We start from the raw sequence: 19,991 nt of genomic DNA on the forward strand, positions 1-19,991 counted from the left end.
CCTTTCCCTTCTTGTCTATCTTTCTGAATCGTCAGATACCCCTGTATGTTTAATTCCCAGTCTTGGCCACCCTGCAACCACGTTTCTGTAATGGCCACCAAATCATAACCATTTGTAATGATTTGTGCCGTCAACTCATTTACTTTATTTTGAATGTTGCATGCGTTTAGGTGGAGTGTTTTAATACTAGTTTTTAAACCATGATTTTTAGTTTTGACCCCCCTTGCAGTCCCTTTATATTCAGTGGCCCTTTTTGTTTTTTGCCTTGGGTTTCTCTGCCCTCCACTATTACTCATCTCCTTTCTGTATTTTGCTTTTGTCTCCTTTTTGTTTCCCTCTGTCTCCCTGCATTGGTTCCCATTCCCCTGCCATATTAGTTTAACTCCTCCCCAACAGCACGAGCAACCACTCCCCCTAGGACATTGGTTCCGGTCCTGCCTCGGTGCAGACCATCCAGTTTGTACTGGTCCCACCTCCCCCAGAACCGGTTCCAATGCCCCAGGAATTTGAATCCCTCCCTGCTGCACCACTGCTCAAGCCACGTATTCATCTGAGCTATCCTGCGATTCCTACTCTGACTAGCACGTGGCACTGGTAGCAATCCTGAGATTACTACTTTTGAGGTCCGACATTTTAATTTAGCTCCTAGCTCCTTAAATTCGTCTCGTTGGACTTCATCACTTTTTTTACCTATATCGTTGGTACCAATGTGCACAACAACTGGCTGTTCACCCTCCCTTTTCAGAATGTCCTGCATCCGCTCCGAGACATCCTTGACCCTTGCACCAGGGAGGCAACATACTATCCTGGAGTCTCGGTTGCGGCCGCAGAAACGCCTATCTATTCCAAATTCTGACAATCAAATCCCCCATCACTATCGCTCTCCCACTCTTTTTCCTGCCTTCCTGTGCAGCAGAGCCAGCCACGGCTCTATTATTAAGGATGTCATAGCAACGCATTTGGAAAAGGTGACATGATAGGTCCAAGTCAGCATGGATTTGTGAAAGGGAAATCATGCTTGACAAATATTCTAGAATTTTTTTAGGATGTTTCCAGTAGTGTGGACAAGGGAGAACCAGTTGATGTGATGTATTTGGACTTTCAGAATGCTTTCGACAAGGTCCCACACAAGAGATTAATGTGCAAACTTAAAGCACATGGGATTGGGGGGTAGTGTGCTGACTTGGATTGAGAACTGGTTGTCAGACAGGAAGCAAAGAGTTGGAGTAAATGGGTACTTTTCAGAATAGCAGGCAGTGACTAGTGGGGTACCGCAAGGTTCTATGCTGGGGCCCCAGCTGTTTACATTGTACATTAATGATTTAGACGAGGGGATTAAATGTAGTATCTCCAAATTTGCGGATGACACTAAGTTGGGTGGCAGTATGAGCTGCGAGGAGGATGCTATGAGGCTGCAGAGTGACTCGGATAGGTTAGGTGAGTGGGCAAATGCATGGCAGATGAAGTATAATGTGGATAAATGTGAGGTTATCCACTTTGGTGGTAAAAACAGAGAGACAGACTATTATCTGAATGGTGACAGATTAGGAAAAGGGGAGGTGCAATGAGACCTGGGTGTCATGGTACATCAGTCATTGAAGGTTGGCATGTAGGTACAGCAGGCGGTTAAGAAAACAAATGGCATGATGGCCTTCATAGCGAGGGGATTTGAGTACAGAGGCAGGGAGGTGTTACTACAGTTGTACAGGGCCTTGGTGAGGCCACACCTGGAGTATTGTGTACAGTTTTGGTCTCCTAACTTGAGGAAGGACATTCTTGCTATTGAGGGAGTGCAGCGAAGGTTCACCAGACTGATTCCCGGGATGGCGGGACTGACATATCAAGAAAGATTGGATCAACTGGGCTTGTATTCACTGGAGTTCAGAAGAATGAGAGGGAATCTCATAGAAACGTTTAAAATTCTGATGGGTTTAAACAGGTTAGATGCAGGAAGAATGTTCCCAATGTTGGGGAAGTCCAGAACCAGGGGTCACAGTCTAAGGATAAGGGGTAAGCCATTTAGGACCGAGATAAGGAGAAACCCAGAGAGTGGTGAACCTGTGGAATTCTCTACCACAGGAAGTTGTTGAGGCCAATTCACTAAATATATTCAAAAAGGAGTTAGATGTAGTCCTTACTACTAGGGGGATCAAGGGGTATGGCGAGAAAGCAGGAATGAGGTACTGAAGTTGCATGTTCAGCCATGAACTCATTGAATGGCGGTGCAGGCTCGAAGGGATCTACTCCTGCACCTATTTTCTATGTTTCTATGTTTCTATGTTTCTATACAGCTCAAGGAACCCGTCCCTTAAGCACTCTATGAACTCCTCCTCAAGGTTACCCTGACCAATTTGATTTGTCCAATCAATAAGGAGGTTAAAATCACCCATTGTTATTGCTGTTCCCTTTTTACAAGCCCCCACTATTTCCTAGTTTATGCTCCGACCAACAGCGTTGCTACTGTTAGAGGGCCTATAGACTACACCCACCAGTGACTTTTTCCCCTTATTGTTCCTTATCTCCACCCAAACTGTTTCAACATCCTGATCATTTGAACCAATATCGTTTCTTACTATTGCAGTGATTCCATCCTTTATCAATAGAGCTACCCCACCTCCTTTTCCTTTCTGTCTGTCCTGCCGGATTGTCAAGTATCCTTGTATATTTAATTCCCAATCCTGGTCACCTTGCAACCACGTCTCTGTAATGGCTTTCAGATCATACCCATTTGTCTCAATTTGTGCCGTCAACTCATCTATTTTGTTACAAATGCTACATGCATTTAGACAAAGTGCCTTTAAGTTTGTTTTTTTACCCTTTTTTCTTGCTTGTTTCCTCTCTCCTTCAAACTCACTTTCTTTATTTTTGCTTTCTAATTCCCTCTTTACTCCCTTCCCTACTGAATCTAGTTTCAGGTTCCCATCCCCCTGCCAAGTTAGTTTAAACCCTCCCCAACAGCACTAGCAAACTCCCCCACGAGGATATTGGTCCCGGCTCTGTTGAGGTGCAACCCGTCCAGCTTGTACAGGTCCCACCTCCCCCAGAAGCGGTCCCAATGCCTCAGGAAACTAAAGCCCTCCCGCCTGCACCATTTCTCCAGCCACATATTCATCTGCCCTATCCTCCTATTTCTGCACTCACTAGCTCGTGGCACTGGGAGTAATCCGGAGATTACTACCTTTGAGTACCTGCTTTTTAATCTCTCCTAACTCCCTAAACTCTGCCTGCAGGACCTCATCCCTCCTCCTACCCATGTCATTGGTACTGATATGGACCACAACTTCTGGCTGTTCACCCTCTCCCCCCAGAATGTCCTGCAGCCGCTCAGTGACATCCTTGTTGTCTCCCTGGTGCCAGGATCATCTGTGGCCTTCTTGAACTGCTGCAGTCCGTGTGGTGAAGGTACTCCCACAGTGCTGTGAGAAAAGGATTTGCAGGATTTTGACCCAGTGACGATGAAGGAATGGCGATATACTTCCATGTCAGTACAGTATGACTTGGAGAGGAACGTGGAGGTGATGGTGTCCCCATGCACCTGCTGCCCTTGTCCTTCTAGGTGGCACAGGTCGCGGGTTGGGGAGGTGCTGTCAAAAATTAGGATTTCTGCTTGGGTACAAACAAATATTCCCATGATGACATGAGTCCTTTGCTAAATACCTGTTGAGAAAAATGCTGCTGACATCATCATGACTGATAGGGGGCTTCTTTGAACTGGCTGCCATTCTCAGAGGCCTCAGAAAGCAATTGACCAGGATGTACAGCTGCTGCACATACTCCGACTCTGCTTCCACCATGTTGAAGACTATTTGGTTCCTTTTCCTCATGCTCTCTGCATGGGGGGAGCAGATATAGTCCTGAACAATCGTCTTCCATTTCCTTCTGCACAGCCAGCCTCTCATGAAACTCTGAACCTATAAGTAACAGTGAGAAAAAAAACAAAGGTAGCTGAAGAAGTGTCAGCGATTGCACACCTACACAGAATAATTCTCTGACAACACAAACCGGCATGACTGCTTTATTTCACAGAGTTACTAATTATACTTTTGCAGCATCCTTGACAGGTGCTCCGCAATGCTACAAACATCATATCATCCTATTTCCGTCACTGAATACATGAACTGTGGAAACGATTCAATCTCTTGTAATTGACACTTTTGCTAACAACTTTCAATTCAATGTTATTGTACTGACAACCAGTCAGGAAATCTTAAAGTATTTTCTAAACGTCTGCAGAGTTAAAGGAAGCCATAATTGCCACATTTTCCTCCATTTGTTAATTTTAGGGAAAAAACGGATGTGAGCCTGAAGTAGGGAATCGTAAACAAATAATGGGGGTGAAATTTCCCGGTGCTTTGTTTGGAGGTGGTAACCTTCCAGGGCCGGGACTTTTATTGCCCGGCTCAGAAGTTCCGCCCTGGCGCGGAATTCAACCCTTCTGCCCCTCAACGGAGGCAGAGCACTATCGGAGGTGCTCCGTGTCCATGGAGGGGCGCTCTGGAGCCCAGTGTCCCACCGGATGCTCCGTGTAGTGCTAACGCGATTGAACATCCCTCCTCATCAATTAAAGGGGAGGGCCACTGCGTGCTCTGCAGTCCCTTTAGCGGCTGCCGTTGGGCCACCAGGGACGCCTTCAGCCGGGCCAACACTCATAACGGAGTGCCGGGCTGCAGAATGGTGGCCCAGTCAAGGCGAGGGCTGCCACTATCGGGCCAACAGAAAAGTCATCCAACAGAAATATATGCCGGCCCACGGCACAAATGGCCTCCCTTTTAAGGGGCGCCCTGGCGGCAGATGGTTCGCGACCCGCAAAACTGGCGCTGACATCGGCCGGCACCATTGTCACAAAGGGGTGACGTCATCGCCGTGCATATGCCGGCCCGGGGCATAAACCGTGGGGCACGGTGCTAACAACACAACGTACTTCTTTGTCCTGTGGCTCACGACGGGCCAAATTCTGTTAAAAACTAACACCAGGAATTTCCTCTGGAGTTCTCCCAATTGTCTGCTATAACTTTGACGGATGATTTGCGGAAACCCCCGATACAGGTCTAACTACATCGGGTTTCTCCCACCCTGCCATAGTCACTTTGACGGATGTTCAGCGTAAACGGGATTTTCACCAATGTTACGGCAGCTGAGCCGGAGAAGGTCCAAGAAATTCTGAGTGGGTGTTTCCATTGACATTTCACCCAAGTTACAGCGACCGATTGTGAGGAACCTTGTGTAAATTCCGGCGCAAGATTCAGTACACTGTACAACTTCTGATTAAAATTTCATAGCTCAACAAAGAAGCATGAGTGAACGGAATTTAATGTGCAAAAATAGAAACATCTTTAAAATGAATTCTGAATATACAAGGGACAGAGCAATACATGGATTACAATTTCTATTCACAGAATGCAACAGTATGATTTATATGTAATGACAATGACCCTGGAATTATGTTGTGGATACTAATGTACAAACTGAATGGGCCCGAAATTGGTCAATGTATTAGGTCTGCCCATTTCTCGGTGGTATGCCTGCAGTGCATTGTTTCAAACCACTGGCATACCGCCGAGACCGAAGAGGACAAAATTGGTCCATTTTTTTTGGCGTTATGCCGGCGGTCTGCAGCGGGCGGTATGAAACCTAGTAGTCGATCCAGTTCAATATTCTCTTTGATGGATTGTGCGGCACTGAACTGCGCATGCGCAATTTTTTTCCCCGTTTTTTTTACAGAAGCATTTTACCCGCGATTTCGGGGGTCAGGGGTCACCCACAATTGTGCAGTGAGTTGAAGAGGAGGGAGAGAGAATGAGAAGGAGCAGCAAGCTGGTCGACGGGCAGTTACTTTAAAAACACATTGCAGAGTTTAAAAATATTCTTAACTAATAATTCTACAGTTTGAAGAATAAAAAAACATATTTTATAAAGCAAAAATCATAACATAAATATTATGGAAATGTTAAAAAAAAATTCAAAGTGCAGGAACATCGAAAAGGACAGCAGGTTGAGGGCGCCCGCTTTCGACAAGATGGAGTTACCTGCCCTTCTCGAGAATATTACAGAGAGGTACTCCGAGCTAATGAAGGGTGGTCGTGGAAAGCCCCCCCCCCCCCCCCCCACAAAAGGAGTACAACATGATATGGGACGAGATCGGGGAGGCTGTGTCCTCCAAAATTACCATGGCACGCACCGAGCAAAGGTGCCGTAAGAGGTGGAACGACCTGGTGAGGGTCGCAAGAGTAAGTAATGATTTTATTTAGGCACCCACCATGTGCCATGTACCATGTAAATGTAGGTCCAGTGTCACACGGATGATGTTATTTATCTTAAGGTTACGGTGATGTATCCGTGCTTTCAGGCAATGACAAGAGGATCAACACAATTTTTTTTTAATGTGCGTGTGTGTGTGTGACCCTGTGTGTCTGCGACATTAAATGGATTGAAGATTTTTACTTTCATTTACTTTACTTTCTGCAGAAGAAAACATCTGCAATAGCAGCCAATCAGCAGCAAACAGGGGGAGGACCCACAACCCAAGAGCCTCTGACTGAAATTGAGATCCGTGCCCTGTCCCTGGTTGGGGATAGCAACCGTGCCACCACCAGCATTGGAGCTGATCCACTCACACAGGATGGTAAGTTGAATATAATCTGTGGTGTATGTATAATATAAGTATATCCCTGTATACTCAATGTACAGTTACATAAGACTGCTGAATGTACCTTCACACTGTATATACTTTGCTTGTACCACCAGACGGTGCAACTGGTGGAGACCTAGGGGCCACCTGTACACGACAGGTAACCAGGTATAAAAGGGAGCTCACCATGCTGTACCCTCACTCAGGAGCTGCAATAATTGGACTAAGGTCACCACAATTCAAGTCAATACCTTGCCTCGTGGGGTCATTACTAGAGTGCTTACAGACACAATAACTGGTGACGAGATTACGAATTTCCACGCGAAAAATGGCTAACCTTGGCACATTTCAACAATTCACCGATGGGGAAGATTGGGAGGCTTTGTGGAAAGGCTCGAACACTTTTTCATTGCAAATGACCTGACTGGAGACACCCCGACCTCGCTGGCTGATAAGCGCGGAGCTATCCTGCTCAGCAGTTGTGGACCCACTGTTTATGGCCTTGTCAGGGACTTGCTAGCCCCAGAGAAGACAACAACCAAAACATATGCGGAGCTCATAACGATGATACAGGAGCAGCTCAAACCTAAAGAGAGCATCCTCACAGCCAGACACCGGTTCTACACCCACCGGCAGCCCGAAGGCCAAGAAATCACAAAATATGCTGCAGCCCTCAGACGATCGGCTGCACCGTGTGATTTTGGTGACCACCTCACCGAAGCGCTGCGGGACATCTTTGTTATTGGAATCGGCCACGAGGGCCTTCTCCACAGGTTGCTTTCTGCGGACACCACGGATACCCTGCAGAAGGCAATTGTGAGCCAGGCATTTATGGTCTCGGCCTGCGATTCCAAGCGGATGACTCACCCCCAGGACTCTAACCCGGCAAGTTACATGAACAGACTGGCGCCTTTTAGAGGCAAGGTTGCTGCTAGCAGTCTCTCTCAGGGTAGAGAGAACAGAACCCTGAGTCCTGCAACCCTGAGTCCGCCACATGGGGCCAACCGGCCAACCGCATGCTGGCGCTGTGGAGGAAATCACAGGGCCCACCAGTGTCGCTACAAAGACGATACTTGCAAAGACTGTAACATGAAGGGCCACCTCCAGCGAATGTACAAGAGAAATTGTACTCACCGAGTCGATGAAGAGTTGGCCGATCATCTGGATTCCAGCGACGATGAAAATAGCGTCCATGAGGCAGCTCAGCCCCACGATGAGGTGTACGGAGTGTTTACCTGCACCACCGAGAGCTCTCCTTTGAAAATGGAAGTCGAAATCAACAATGTTCCTGTCACAATGGAGGTGGACACAGGGGCGAGCCAGTCACTGATGAATCAGGCGGCCTTTGAGAAACTCTGGGACAATCCAGTCGCACGACCTAAAATGATCCCGATCCAGGTGAAGCTGCTCACCTATACAAACGACACCATCCCATTCGTTGGCAGCGTGGATGTCCAGGTGTCCCATGACGGCGCGATGCACAAGTTACCTTTGTGGATCGTTGCTGGTGATGGTCCAACGCTGCTGGGAAGAAGATGGATGAAACAAATCCGTTGGAGCTGGGAAAACCTCCAGCCTCCGCGATCGACGTCCTACGTGACCCCAAATTTGGATCCAGCACAACACCTGAGAAACCAGCCACTCAACTCGACTATGTGGAGACGACACAGACCGCTCAACCCAACGGCGAGATGATCCAGCCGAAACAACCCAATCTCACCTCCCAGGCTCCAGTGGCAGGACTCCAGAGGAAGAGAATCGGCGCAGAAGGCAACTTCCCTGCTTCCGTGGCAGAATCTGGGGAAAAAAGGATCACTGCAGCCTACCTCGTGGAGAGAAAGAAGATGGCGCCCGCACCATGAGGTGAAGTGCCTGAAGTAAAGATGGCGGCGGCCAGACCACGAGGGGCAGCGTTGAGGGAGCAACATGGGATGTCGAGCAGCGAACCCGATTAGGGTAAAGATTGCAAGGCCTTCTTAAAGGAGACCGGCAATCCATCACAATTAAAAGGACAGTTCCACTTTTTATACAGTGATGCCGGTGATACACATGTAAACGATGTAATTGACAAATGCAAGTATGAAAATGTAACTAACCATGTTAAGTCGGGCGATTGCGGTCGGAACCAATGTAATGTGACTGTAAATGAAGTAATGATGTACGATGTGGAAGCACCCAGGTCCAGCGGGCTACCCGATCATGTAGCCTGCACCTCTGGGACCAATGTGATGCCTCAGGGAGCGTGGCCACACACAGAGGGAGCATACCAGCTGCAGGGCCAGTGATCAGCGGATGGCAAAGGCACCACTACCGGTACCCTGCCCCTGATCGGCTCTACCTCTCTGGCCACCGGGACCAGTACCGGGAGCAAGAGGCGAGCACCCTCCACCTCTCCCAACGGGACCTGGGATGACCAGGCTCCCACTATCGCTGAAAGGCAGCAGGGAGACACTGCAGCCCTCAAAGGAGGACAGGGAGGCCACATACTCCTGTGGCTCTGCCCTCCACTAGGCAACGGCAAAGGCCCTGAGACTCAGCCAGGTGAGCGATCCGAGCCGACCCAGCTGGCAGGGGGCGCAGTGCTGCCATCAGACAACCTGGGCACAGTCCGGGCACTCTGGAACTAATGTCCTCACCCATCTGCACCTACACAACCCAGGGGCAAGACTGTGATACCCTGTATGTACCTTACCTGTAAAATGTACTTGTTCCACTACTGCAGAAACCAAACAGTGATGTAATGAATCTTATGTTTTTTGGTTCTTTCTTTCTGTACATGTATGCACATGCAGGTGTTGAGCCACACACATGGTCGATGTATGGAGGGGGGGGGGGGAATGAATGTATGTAGCCATGGACACACATAGATCACACCCAGAACCCACTCAACCTCCACTGCAAACTCAAACCGTCCATTCCTGACCATTTCCGAATGTTGTGGCAATAAGGACTTGGGGGTCAACAGGGAGAGAGCCAAGTCAAAGCATAGACAAGGTGGAAGGGCTTCGGACACTCAAGTCTCGGGCCAGAGCACACAATGCAAAGGCCAGAGGCACAAGACTTAGCGGAAAGTGATGTTGTGTATGTATAATATAAGTATACTCCCTGTACACTCAATGTACAGTTACATAAGACTACTGAATGTACCTTCACACTGTATACACTTTGCTTGTACCACCAGAGGGTGCATCTGGTGGAGACCTAGGGGTCACCTGTACACGATAGGTAACTAGGTATAAAAGGGAGCTCACCTTACTGTACCCTCACTCAGGAGCTGCAATAAATGGACTAAGGTCACCACAGTTCAAGTCAATACCTTGCCTCGTGGAGACATTACTCGAGTTACAGACACAACATAATCCAGTCTGTGTTCCGGTCCTGTCATGTCATGTAATGAAACTATAACTGTAATGTTGGCCTCATGTGATGTACTGCAATGTTGGGGGCATGTAACGCAAAGCATATATGTATTGTCTGTCTGCGATATGTAATGCAGTACTGCAGCAGTGAACATTTATGTAAGACTGCGATAAGTCTCTGTACTATGTACTCATGTAACCCTAACCCCTCCGCTGGTGCCAAGCATTTTTAAATTTTTTTTTTTACTTCCAGACGCAAATGATTCAGACCAGAGAGAGACCAGACAACAGATCCACTGCCTCTACCTCTGGCATCACCCAGCCCTCTCCCAACTTCACCACTGGCAGAGATGATGATGAAGACGAAGAGGAAGAGGAAAATGAAGAACCGCTGATCCTGGAGGTGGAGGTGGGAGTGGAGACAGAGGCGGATACACCAGCTCCATGTGGGAGAGCTGGAACATCCTCCACCACCAAGACTGTATTCAGGGGATTCCCCCATGGCTCCTCTGATTCTGTGGAACCAAGCGGTGTGCAGCAAGGCACCCCCAGTGCCTTTGCTGTAGGCGTGTACCAGGACATGGTGCGTCTGTCACAGGCCAGCATCGACATAGGTCGAGAGCTGCTCAAGGTCATGGCTATGAAAGCCGCAAACATCGTGGCTCTATCAGAGCGGCAGTCGGAGGATATGTCGCGTATGATCACCGCGATGAAGCGGATTGCCGACGCCGTCGAAGCAATGCGGCAATTGATGGGATCGGGACATACCACGGAACCCCCCCCCCGTGCCACAGTAGTCAGGTCAACAGCACCTGAGGGTGGGGAGCTGACATCATCTTCCAGCCCTGAAGCCGTGCCCTCCACATCACGAGCTTCTCCTGAGGCCCCATTTATTGCGCCTGCAATGTCTGATCCCCAACGACAGCAACAGCACTCGGGGTGCAGAGCTGCACACTGGCTTGGTACCACCACGAGGAGGTCCAGGCTCAGGGGCACTGGGAAAGGGAAGGGCAGGAGTAAGAAAGGGTTCCAAGATTGGTGCAGCACACGGTCGAGGACGGGGTCGAGGTCATGGTCGAGGACAGTAAAAGGTCTTTTGTTATACTTGTTCATTGAATAATTGAAGTTTGATTTGTAAAAGTTTATTAAAGTTGTTAAAGCTGTTACAGTTATTTTAGTTATAAGTTTTACAAAGTTTTAAAATTGTTATATATTTTTGACATTTTTACATAAATGTTTGAATTGAATTCAAGCAATCTCTTGTACAGTGTCAAACTTTTGGAGTAACAGTCATCAGGGTCCCAAAACACATTCAAGCAAAGCATTCATTTATAAACCTTCTCACATCCGGTTCCTCCATTAGACAGGTAGTCAGCAATACAGGCTGAGATAGTATAGGCCCCATTCTTTTTAAATCTCCACAATATTTTTCAATGAAAAAAATATAACTAAAATGCCTTCTATCTTAATAAGTTACTCAGTACCAATAAAACGACCTTTTCCACTCTAAATCGCACTGTAAAATCATTGTTCACCTCAGAAATACAGAGGTGCTGCTTTAGCTGACAGTTCCCGATTTCCAAAATGGTGGCTCTGAGCACTCCGTCCATTCCTGCCAACTTACCATCGCGTAAAACCACCTTTTCCAGGACGGTATGCAGCTCCGGTGGTATGTCGGCGGTATGCAATGAAAATTGGACTTTTTGGACGGTATGCGGTGGTCCTGCACGCCGGATGGTGTACATACCGCTCGGCGGTATGTCAATGATGAATATTCCGCCGAGCGATATGTCGTCGTTATATAGGTGTTTTTTCACCAAAATTGCATTTTGGGCGGTATGCGGGCAGCACGTGGGCAGTATGTTGATAAATTTCAGGCCCAATGTCTTTGTCTGAATTTCGTCTCTGCTATTTTAGAGGAGCCAGATTCAAATAAATGTGTCAATGCCTCCAGTAAATATTGGTGAAAATAATTTCAAACAAATGTATTAATCGTTTTATGTTCAGATCACTTAGGGTTAGTTTTGGGCCCATATAAATTCAAATTGATTTAGGAGCTTTACACTGTGAAGTCATGTTAAACACAATTTTTATTTGTCAAGGATGCAGTTGATTATATGCAACATTAAATCTTAACAATTTATTCTGTAGCTTGGTGCAAATCTTACTAAATGTAAGCATTGCTAGAAATTGCAGTCGGAGGCATATCTCTGGAGTACACGTCTAACCCGTAAAACCTTTATGAACCTCCCTCCAGGCTTCCATGCTACAGAGTTTGGGTCTTGGGCCTCCAGGCGGACACCTGCGTAAAGGCCCACAGATCCCAGGGACACAGGCGGTTAGGAAGCATCCCTGGAATCACATGGCCCTGGCCCTCCAATCATAACGGAGGATTCCATTGCAATAATTTACAAAGGGAATTCCCAAATAATTACATAATTTGCATAATTCTAATAAATGTAAATGTACTGAATTTCAATTTTATTCATAAGTCCCTTCATTGCACCAACCTCACTAAAAATTAAATTTTTTGATAAATAATTTTAAATATCTTAATCTGGGCCAATATTTGCATAACCTAATTAAAAGTGTATGGACATAATTTTTTTATTTTAAATGTTTAATTTCAGGCTTATATAACCCCTTATGCTGATGAAGGCAGGCCCTAAGTCTGTTTTTACCAGCCGTAAGAGTTTCGCGGGCAATTGCTGGGCAGTTGTTGGGCAAACAGAACAACTCAGCACCAGTTATACTCAATTTCCATGCGGTTCGGATGATGAGTCAAGACGTACCTTGACAGATTGCAAGTTCTGGATTTTGTGTACGTGCAAACATAGAAATTGCGGGGCCTTTCAAACGGATTACAACAGCGTACTGAGAGTACACTGTCAGGGAGAACGCAATTTCAGGGCCATTATCAATAAAAGGAAATGCTGTAATACTGTTTGATCCACTAGATGGCGGGCTAGCCAACCTAGTGCAGTATTTTAGACTTCTCTGTGTTTAACATTTGTTAGGAGAGAGCAAAATACTAGTTGGATCCATGCAGCCTGTTTTATTTTCATTGGGTGTACTCAGATTGGTTGCTGAAGTTATTCGCAAAGTTATTGGGAACCAAATTCTATTGCTGCATATATTGTGCCATATTCCACATTTCACCGTGTTCCGTCTTTGGTATGTGTCACTTTATATACTGATAGCACATCATTCTTTTTATGTCGATGGAACGTGCGTGAGCCTTATTGGGAACTTAAACACTAAATACACAGGCAGCCATGTTCACAGTAGGGGAATGTTCGGAGTTCTATAGCCAATAGTTGTGATGCAAAGAAACGTGTTTTAAACAGGGCTGCTACCCGCCCCGTTTTAGGTTGAGCCGTCTTGTTTTCGAATGATCTGTCTCTCCACTCAGTCAATGAGGAAGTGTTTGTCCCGCAACTGTTAAACAAAACTTGAGGTCAGGGATTGCTGGAATCCCACTTTGCTGTCGGAAGTGCAACAGGGTGGGTTTGAACATAAGAACATAAGAACATAATAAATAGGAACAGGAGTAGGCCATACGGCCCCTCGAGCCTGCTCCACCATTCAATAAGATCATGGCTGATCTGATCACGGACTCAGCTCCACTTCCCCATCCACTCCCCATAACCCCTTATTCCCTTATCGTTTAAGAAACTGTCTATTTCTGTCTTAAATGTATTCAATGTCCCAGCTTCCACAGCTCTCTGAGGCAGCGAATTCCACAGATTTACAACCCTCTGAGAGAAGAAATTTCTTCTCATCTCTGTTTTAAATGGGCGGCCCCTTATTCTAAGATCATGCCCTCTAGTTCTAGTCTCCCCATCAGTGGAAACATCCTCTCTGCATTCAACTTGTCAAGCCCCCTCATAATCTTATACGTTTCGATAAGATCACCTCTCATTCTTCTGAATTCCAATGAGTAGAGGCCCAACTTACTCAACCTTTCCTCATAAGTCAATCCCCTCATCCCCGGAATTAACCTAGTGAACCTTCTCTGAACTGCCTCCAAAGCAAGTATATCCTTTCGTAAACAAGGAAACCAAACTGCACGCCATTGACTCTGTCCCAAATCCTGGGGCCGGCATCCTTTTAGTACTTGTGGTGTGCGGCCTACACCTGTACAGGAGCAACAGAGGTGCCCATTCGGAGGTGTTGGTGGAAAATCAGAGCAGCAAGGCGCTCCAGGCCAAAGATGTAATCTTCTTTCTTTCAACTATTCCCTGCAGGGAAACCAAGGCCTGAATTTAGAGATAATCAATCCTCTCTCAGATCGAGTAACTTTGGTCAGTAATCTCATTGGGGCTTTTGGAAGGCCCAGTACAGAACCCATACCTGCTCTTAGCAGGCACGCTGGGTAGAATTCCTGGAGTAGCTCTTCCACACACACCTCTGAACTGCTGTCTGGACATGGGATTGGGGGAGAGGGGGTTCAGATAGAAGATATGCCCATCCCCTCCCCCCATCAGTGACATCATCCGAAGACACCGGATCAGCTGTCACATGTACTCTAGTGATACTTAGCTCTACCTCTCCACCACTTCTCTGGTCCCCTCAACTGCCTCCATGGAGTTAGATTCTTTGATTGACATCAAATCCTGGACGAGTCACTACTTCGGGAAGATTGAAGCCATCAACTGCAACTCCAATTACAAAGTGCACTCCCTTCCCACTGACTCCACTTTCTCAGGCTGAAACAGACCATTAGCAATCTTGGCATCATATTTTAACTCTGAACTTAAAACCCCATATCCTAGCCATCAGCAAAACTGCTTACTTCCACCTCTGCAACACTGCCCCAACCTCAGTTTGTCAATGAAACCCTAAGCTTATTGAAACATATAAGATTCTGAGGGGGCTTGACATGGTAGATGCAGAGAGAATGTTTCCCCTCAAGGGGGAATAGTTTCGGAATGAGGGGTTGCCCATTTAAAACGGAAATGAGGAGGAATTTCTTCAAGCAGAGGGTCGTGAATCTTTGGAATTCTCTACCTCAGAGAGCTGTGGAGGCTGGGTCTTTGAATATATTTAATGTGGAGATAGACAGATTTTTGAATGATAAGGGAGTCAAGGGTTATGGGGAGTGGGCGGGGAAGTTGAGTTGAGGCCAGGATCAAATCAGCCATGATACTGAATGGCGGAGCAGGCTCGAGGGGCCAAATGGCCTACTCCTGCTCCTATTTCTTATGTTCTTATGTTCTTATAAGCTTTAGTCACCTCTTGGCTCACCTATTCTAATCATCTCTCTGCTGGTCTCTCATCCTCCACCCTCCACAAACTCCATCTTGTCCAAAACTCCACCCTTCAATACATCATTGGCGGCAGAGTCTTTAGCCACCTCTGTCCCAAATCTCTACACCCCTCTCTCCCCTTTGTAAGAACCTTTTCAAAACTTATCTTTGGTCCTTGGCCAGGCCTCCTAACCTCTTTTTGGCTCGGCATCCATCTTCATTACACATGTAAAGCACCTTTGGATATTTGTTACATTAAAAACGCTATATAAATGCAAGTCATTCTTGTTGGGTCTTTTTTGTATCTTTGTACTGAAGGCTACATTTTGCAACATATAGGGGTAATTTTACAAATCTGTGCTGCTGGAGGGTAGCCTCACCTGCCTGCAGGACATATCAGGAATTCAAGTGTGTGCTGCAAATGGTCCAACGTCTGCCCAAATTCCCCATCTGTGCACAAAATGGGCAAGAGTCCCTGCTCACAGCAGAAGTCGTAAAATTACCTTTTATATGTTATCCAGAATTTCTAAACCAGCTTGTTAAACACACATAAATAAAAATGGTAATTGTCTTCTTATGCTTGCCCATGCATGTGGTTTTGTAGATGTAATGTTAGCCCCCTCCTGCTTACTGAGATTATACTGTGAATGGATTCAAGAAACGTTCTCATGAGTTTGAAAGCAATCTGCTTGAACATCAGTGCAATGGCAGATGTGATTCTAATCATCTCATATAGTTGTTCTTGCGCATTTCCCACATTAATAGCTTCACACGCCAAGTTGTCTGAAAGGTCTGGCAAACACTTTGGGCAGTGAAATTAATCTTGGGCAGTACCACAAAACAGTTGATAACATCGGCAGCCCGTCAAGTCAATGGAAAATGAAGTCAGTCGGAGTGTAAAACAGGTTGCCGATGCACAATTGCCAGTTTTGCAGGACAGGTTCAACCTCCCTATCCGTCACCCTCGGGACCTGGCCTGTGCTGAATAAGGGATCTTGCCAGACGTGGGGAGGTCACGTGTTATAAAGGGAGCCACGCTATACAAACCGTTTTTCCAACTTGATTGGTGTCAATCATTGGTCAAAAACAGACCAGAGCGGCCAAGTACACACATTATTGTGTACATTAAGCGTAATTTTTACAACTTTCATGAACTCCGATCGCTGGCCTGACCCCACAATCCACCCCCTCCCCCTGCCCACGATCTCTCTGCCACACTCCCAGCCCCCAGCCAGCCAGCCCTGATATCCCCAACCGCTCCGCTACAAACTCCGCCGGAACATTCAGTGCAGATGAAAGCAAAGTGCTGGATAAATTGCTGGTACAGGTAGGCAAAGTTACAATTATCTGCATGTTTTGGACGTTCCCCGGCGCTCGGGTAATCAGGGTTGGCTGGCTGGGGGCTGGGAGTGCAGCAGCGAGGAAGGCCGAGGTGGGGGGGGGAATCGGCGGCGATGGAAGAGATCGCGGAGTCGGGAGTCTAGTGGAGTTTGCAGTGGAGCGGTCGGGGAAATCGGCGCTGGCTGGCTGGGGGCTAGGAGTGCAGCAGAGAGATCGTGGGCAGGGGGAGGGGGTGGATTGTGGGGTCAGGCCAGCGATTTCAGGAGTCGGCAGCTAGGAAGGACTTCAATTTGTTCATGTCAGAGGACCCGGCCGCGTTCTGCGCATGCGCTCCCCGGCGGTGCGAATGATGCCGGACGAGGGGTGGTGCCGGATAAGGGAGTCCCGGATAAGGGAGATCCAATCTGTACTGCCCAAGGTGAATTTCACCCCCAAAGTGTCTGCTAAACGTTTGTCTACTTACTAACAATGAAATGTTGTAAGTCACGTTCAAGTGTATCATTTGCGTGTAATGTTACTCTGACAAACATGATGCAGAGCTCTTTAATTCTTCTAAAATAAAAAAAGACTTACAAAACTCTTTTTCAGGAAGACAATTGATTTCTCCAGCCTAAAAGCCAAAAACTTTTGTCTGTCTCTTGAACTCATGTGTTGGCAGGCTGAGTCCTATCAGTTCTTACCCAGGCATTTGATGAAGTGGCATATGTAAACAAGAAAAGTTAAATAACAAAACCAGATTCAGCTTGATTCAACAATGCTGTTAGCGTTCGATGAAATAGAGTGGGAGGAGGTGCGTGTGGAGCATAAACACCAGTATAGACCAGTTGGGTCGGATGGCTGTGCTGTAAATGTTATGTAATTTTATGTAACTTGGCCACATTGTGCCCCCCAATGGTTGAATACATCAAAGCCCAGTACGCGCAGCCCTTCCAATTGAAGGGATCAGAGTCGGTACGAATGCAGATGCCAACACTGAAAATTTCAACATACAGGGAGTTATATCTCTTTGAGAATGGAGGTCCAGGGGCAATGGTCAGAGGGGTTCATGTGAAGAAGCTCTGCAAAATTATACAGGCTTCAAAGAATCCTGGTTCAGTGGCTAGAGGGCCTTTTATTGCAGAAAGACTCTCAGCAAGCAAAGAATATTCAAAAGCAGCTAAAGAGATGTCATGATCATGAGAAGGAAGACCAGGGAAAACAAAGAAAACTCAAACAAATCAGCAACAAAAATTCTGATGATCAAGTAAAGATGAGGGATCAAGGGATAGAGCAGGGACATATCTCAAGGACGGGTAGCAATTCAACACCACCATATACTTAAAAATAATAAAAAATGTAACATATTAGCCTAGAACTTGCAGTCCTGATGACGGTGAATCACCATCATTTCGCCATTGAAAATGACCGTAACTTCAGGATTTAGCGCATGCGCAGCCTAACGCAGAAATCCGGAAGTTGCAGCCTGTCATTCACTGCTCCAAAACAGACTGCACTGCGGACCCTCCCAGACCCAGCAATCAGTGTAATCACAGATCTTTTGAAAATTACGCTTTTCCAAACAAATATCGCTGTTAGAAACCCCATAAAAAGTCAAACCCATTCAAATGAGGTGAAACTGGGTTTTTAATGGTAATTGGAGTAATAACTACTGATAAACAAATGTTCTGGCACTGAAAAACTAATTTTATATTGGTCAAATGTCAAATTTCTGCATTAAGTTCAAAATTATTATATTTTAAAATGAAATTAAAAAATCTTTTTTTTAAGTTTGTGCATGATATTTCAGCTTCTACCTTAAGCCAATGGGTTTGTCCCAATCTTTATTTCTCTCTTTGTAAATATTTTTAAAGTGATTGATTATTAGTGCGTTCTATTTCCTGGTTCCCTGTCTCTGAGAATTCTGCAATGTGATTGGCTATTTATACAGCTTGTTGACATCACAGCAGCTCACACTATGGGATTCCCACTAAACTATGCTGATCTCAACTGCACATCGGAAAAGCCAAACTTCTCGCCACAGAGATTGCAAGATCTTTGTGGGAAGCTTACTTCAGGGCTAGCAGCGAACATCTTTGTTTCGCTGCTGACCGCAAATTACAGGCCAAAATGCATAAACTTAAAGGGGACATCGCAGCAAGTTCTTTCCAGCCACTTTGAAAGAAAAATAAAGTAAGTACTGTCTATATGCTAGAAATTATTGTTTGGCGACAGTAGCAGATGAATGTTTAACATTCTTCTGTCCACAATCTTATCATTAAGCCATTTAAAATAAATGGTCCTGCATTAAAATAGTAGACAGAGGCGTGTCACACGAACACGTTACCTGTTCATCCATTGATATCGTCAACAATACATTGAATACTGGAAAAATACTCAGCCAGATATTTCCCATGTAAGGTTCAGAAATCAGAAACTATTGTCTTAGCTTAGTACTCATTTGTCTACTCATACAACAAGATCAGTCAGCAGTGAGGGTGACATTTAATGGGAGTAAAAGACTTATAATACATCCTGAAGTTGTATTCCAGACATATCCTTCAACTCCTGTTCAATAACCACACCACACACTTCTACAGTACTCCTCGTGTACAGGGATACATCTCAGAGTATTATATGTGACTAAGAAAAACATCTCCATACCTTAAAGGTGGTTCTTTCTGCAGCGAAACTATGAGTCATGTTTTGCATTCAAACACCTCCCAGTTGACCTTAAGCTTATTCAGACTTTAAGGATGTATAAACGTGGACATTTATGGAGGTGGTTTAGTCTTCTTGGGATGGTAGCAAGTTTTCCTCTGAATGTGATAGCAGAAAGTCCACTGACTCCTTGCTTTGCTATTTTTCCATCCTGGTGCTGACTGGCTAACTTATTACTGCCCCATCAGTCTATTCTCAATCAACTGAGGCAGAGAATTCCACAGATTCACAACCCTCTGAGAGAAGAAATTTCTCCTCATCTCAGTTCTAAGATCATGCTCTCTATTCTAGTCTCCCCCACCAGTGGAAACATCCTCTCTGCATCCACCTTGTCAAGCCCCTTCATAATCTTATACGTTTCTATAAGATCACCTCTCATTCTTCTGAATTCCAATGAGTAGAGGCCCAACCTACTCAATCTTTCCTCATAAGTCAACCCCCTCATCCCTGGAATCAATCTAGTGAACCTTCTCTGAACTGCCTCCAAAGCAAGTATATCCTTTCGTAAATATGGAAACCAAAACTGCACGCAGTATTCCAGGTGTGGCCTCACCAATACCCTGTATAACTGTAACAAGACTTCCCTGCTTTTATACTCCATCCCCTTTGCAATAAAGGCCAAGATTCCATTGGCCTTCCTGATCACTTGCTGTACCTGCATACTAACCTTTTGTGTTTCATGTACAAGTACCCCCAGGTCCCACTGTACTGCAGCAC

General features: G+C 46.1%; 1 protein-coding gene across 1 annotated transcript in view; it reads right to left on the minus strand.

Annotated features, from left to right (window-relative positions):
* The window catches only part of rasgrf2b (Ras protein-specific guanine nucleotide-releasing factor 2b), a 404,619-nt gene that overhangs the window by 241,396 nt on the left and 143,232 nt on the right, over positions 1-19,991 (minus strand). Inside the window, exon 5 of the mRNA XM_070867471.1 lies at positions 3,658-3,911. Coding sequence (XP_070723572.1) covers positions 3,658-3,911 — 254 coding nt within the window. The remainder of the gene's footprint in view (positions 1-3,657; positions 3,912-19,991) is intronic.

This window comes from Pristiophorus japonicus, chromosome 1, assembly GCF_044704955.1.
Source record: "Pristiophorus japonicus isolate sPriJap1 chromosome 1, sPriJap1.hap1, whole genome shotgun sequence".
Taxonomy (NCBI): Eukaryota; Metazoa; Chordata; class Chondrichthyes; family Pristiophoridae; genus Pristiophorus; species Pristiophorus japonicus.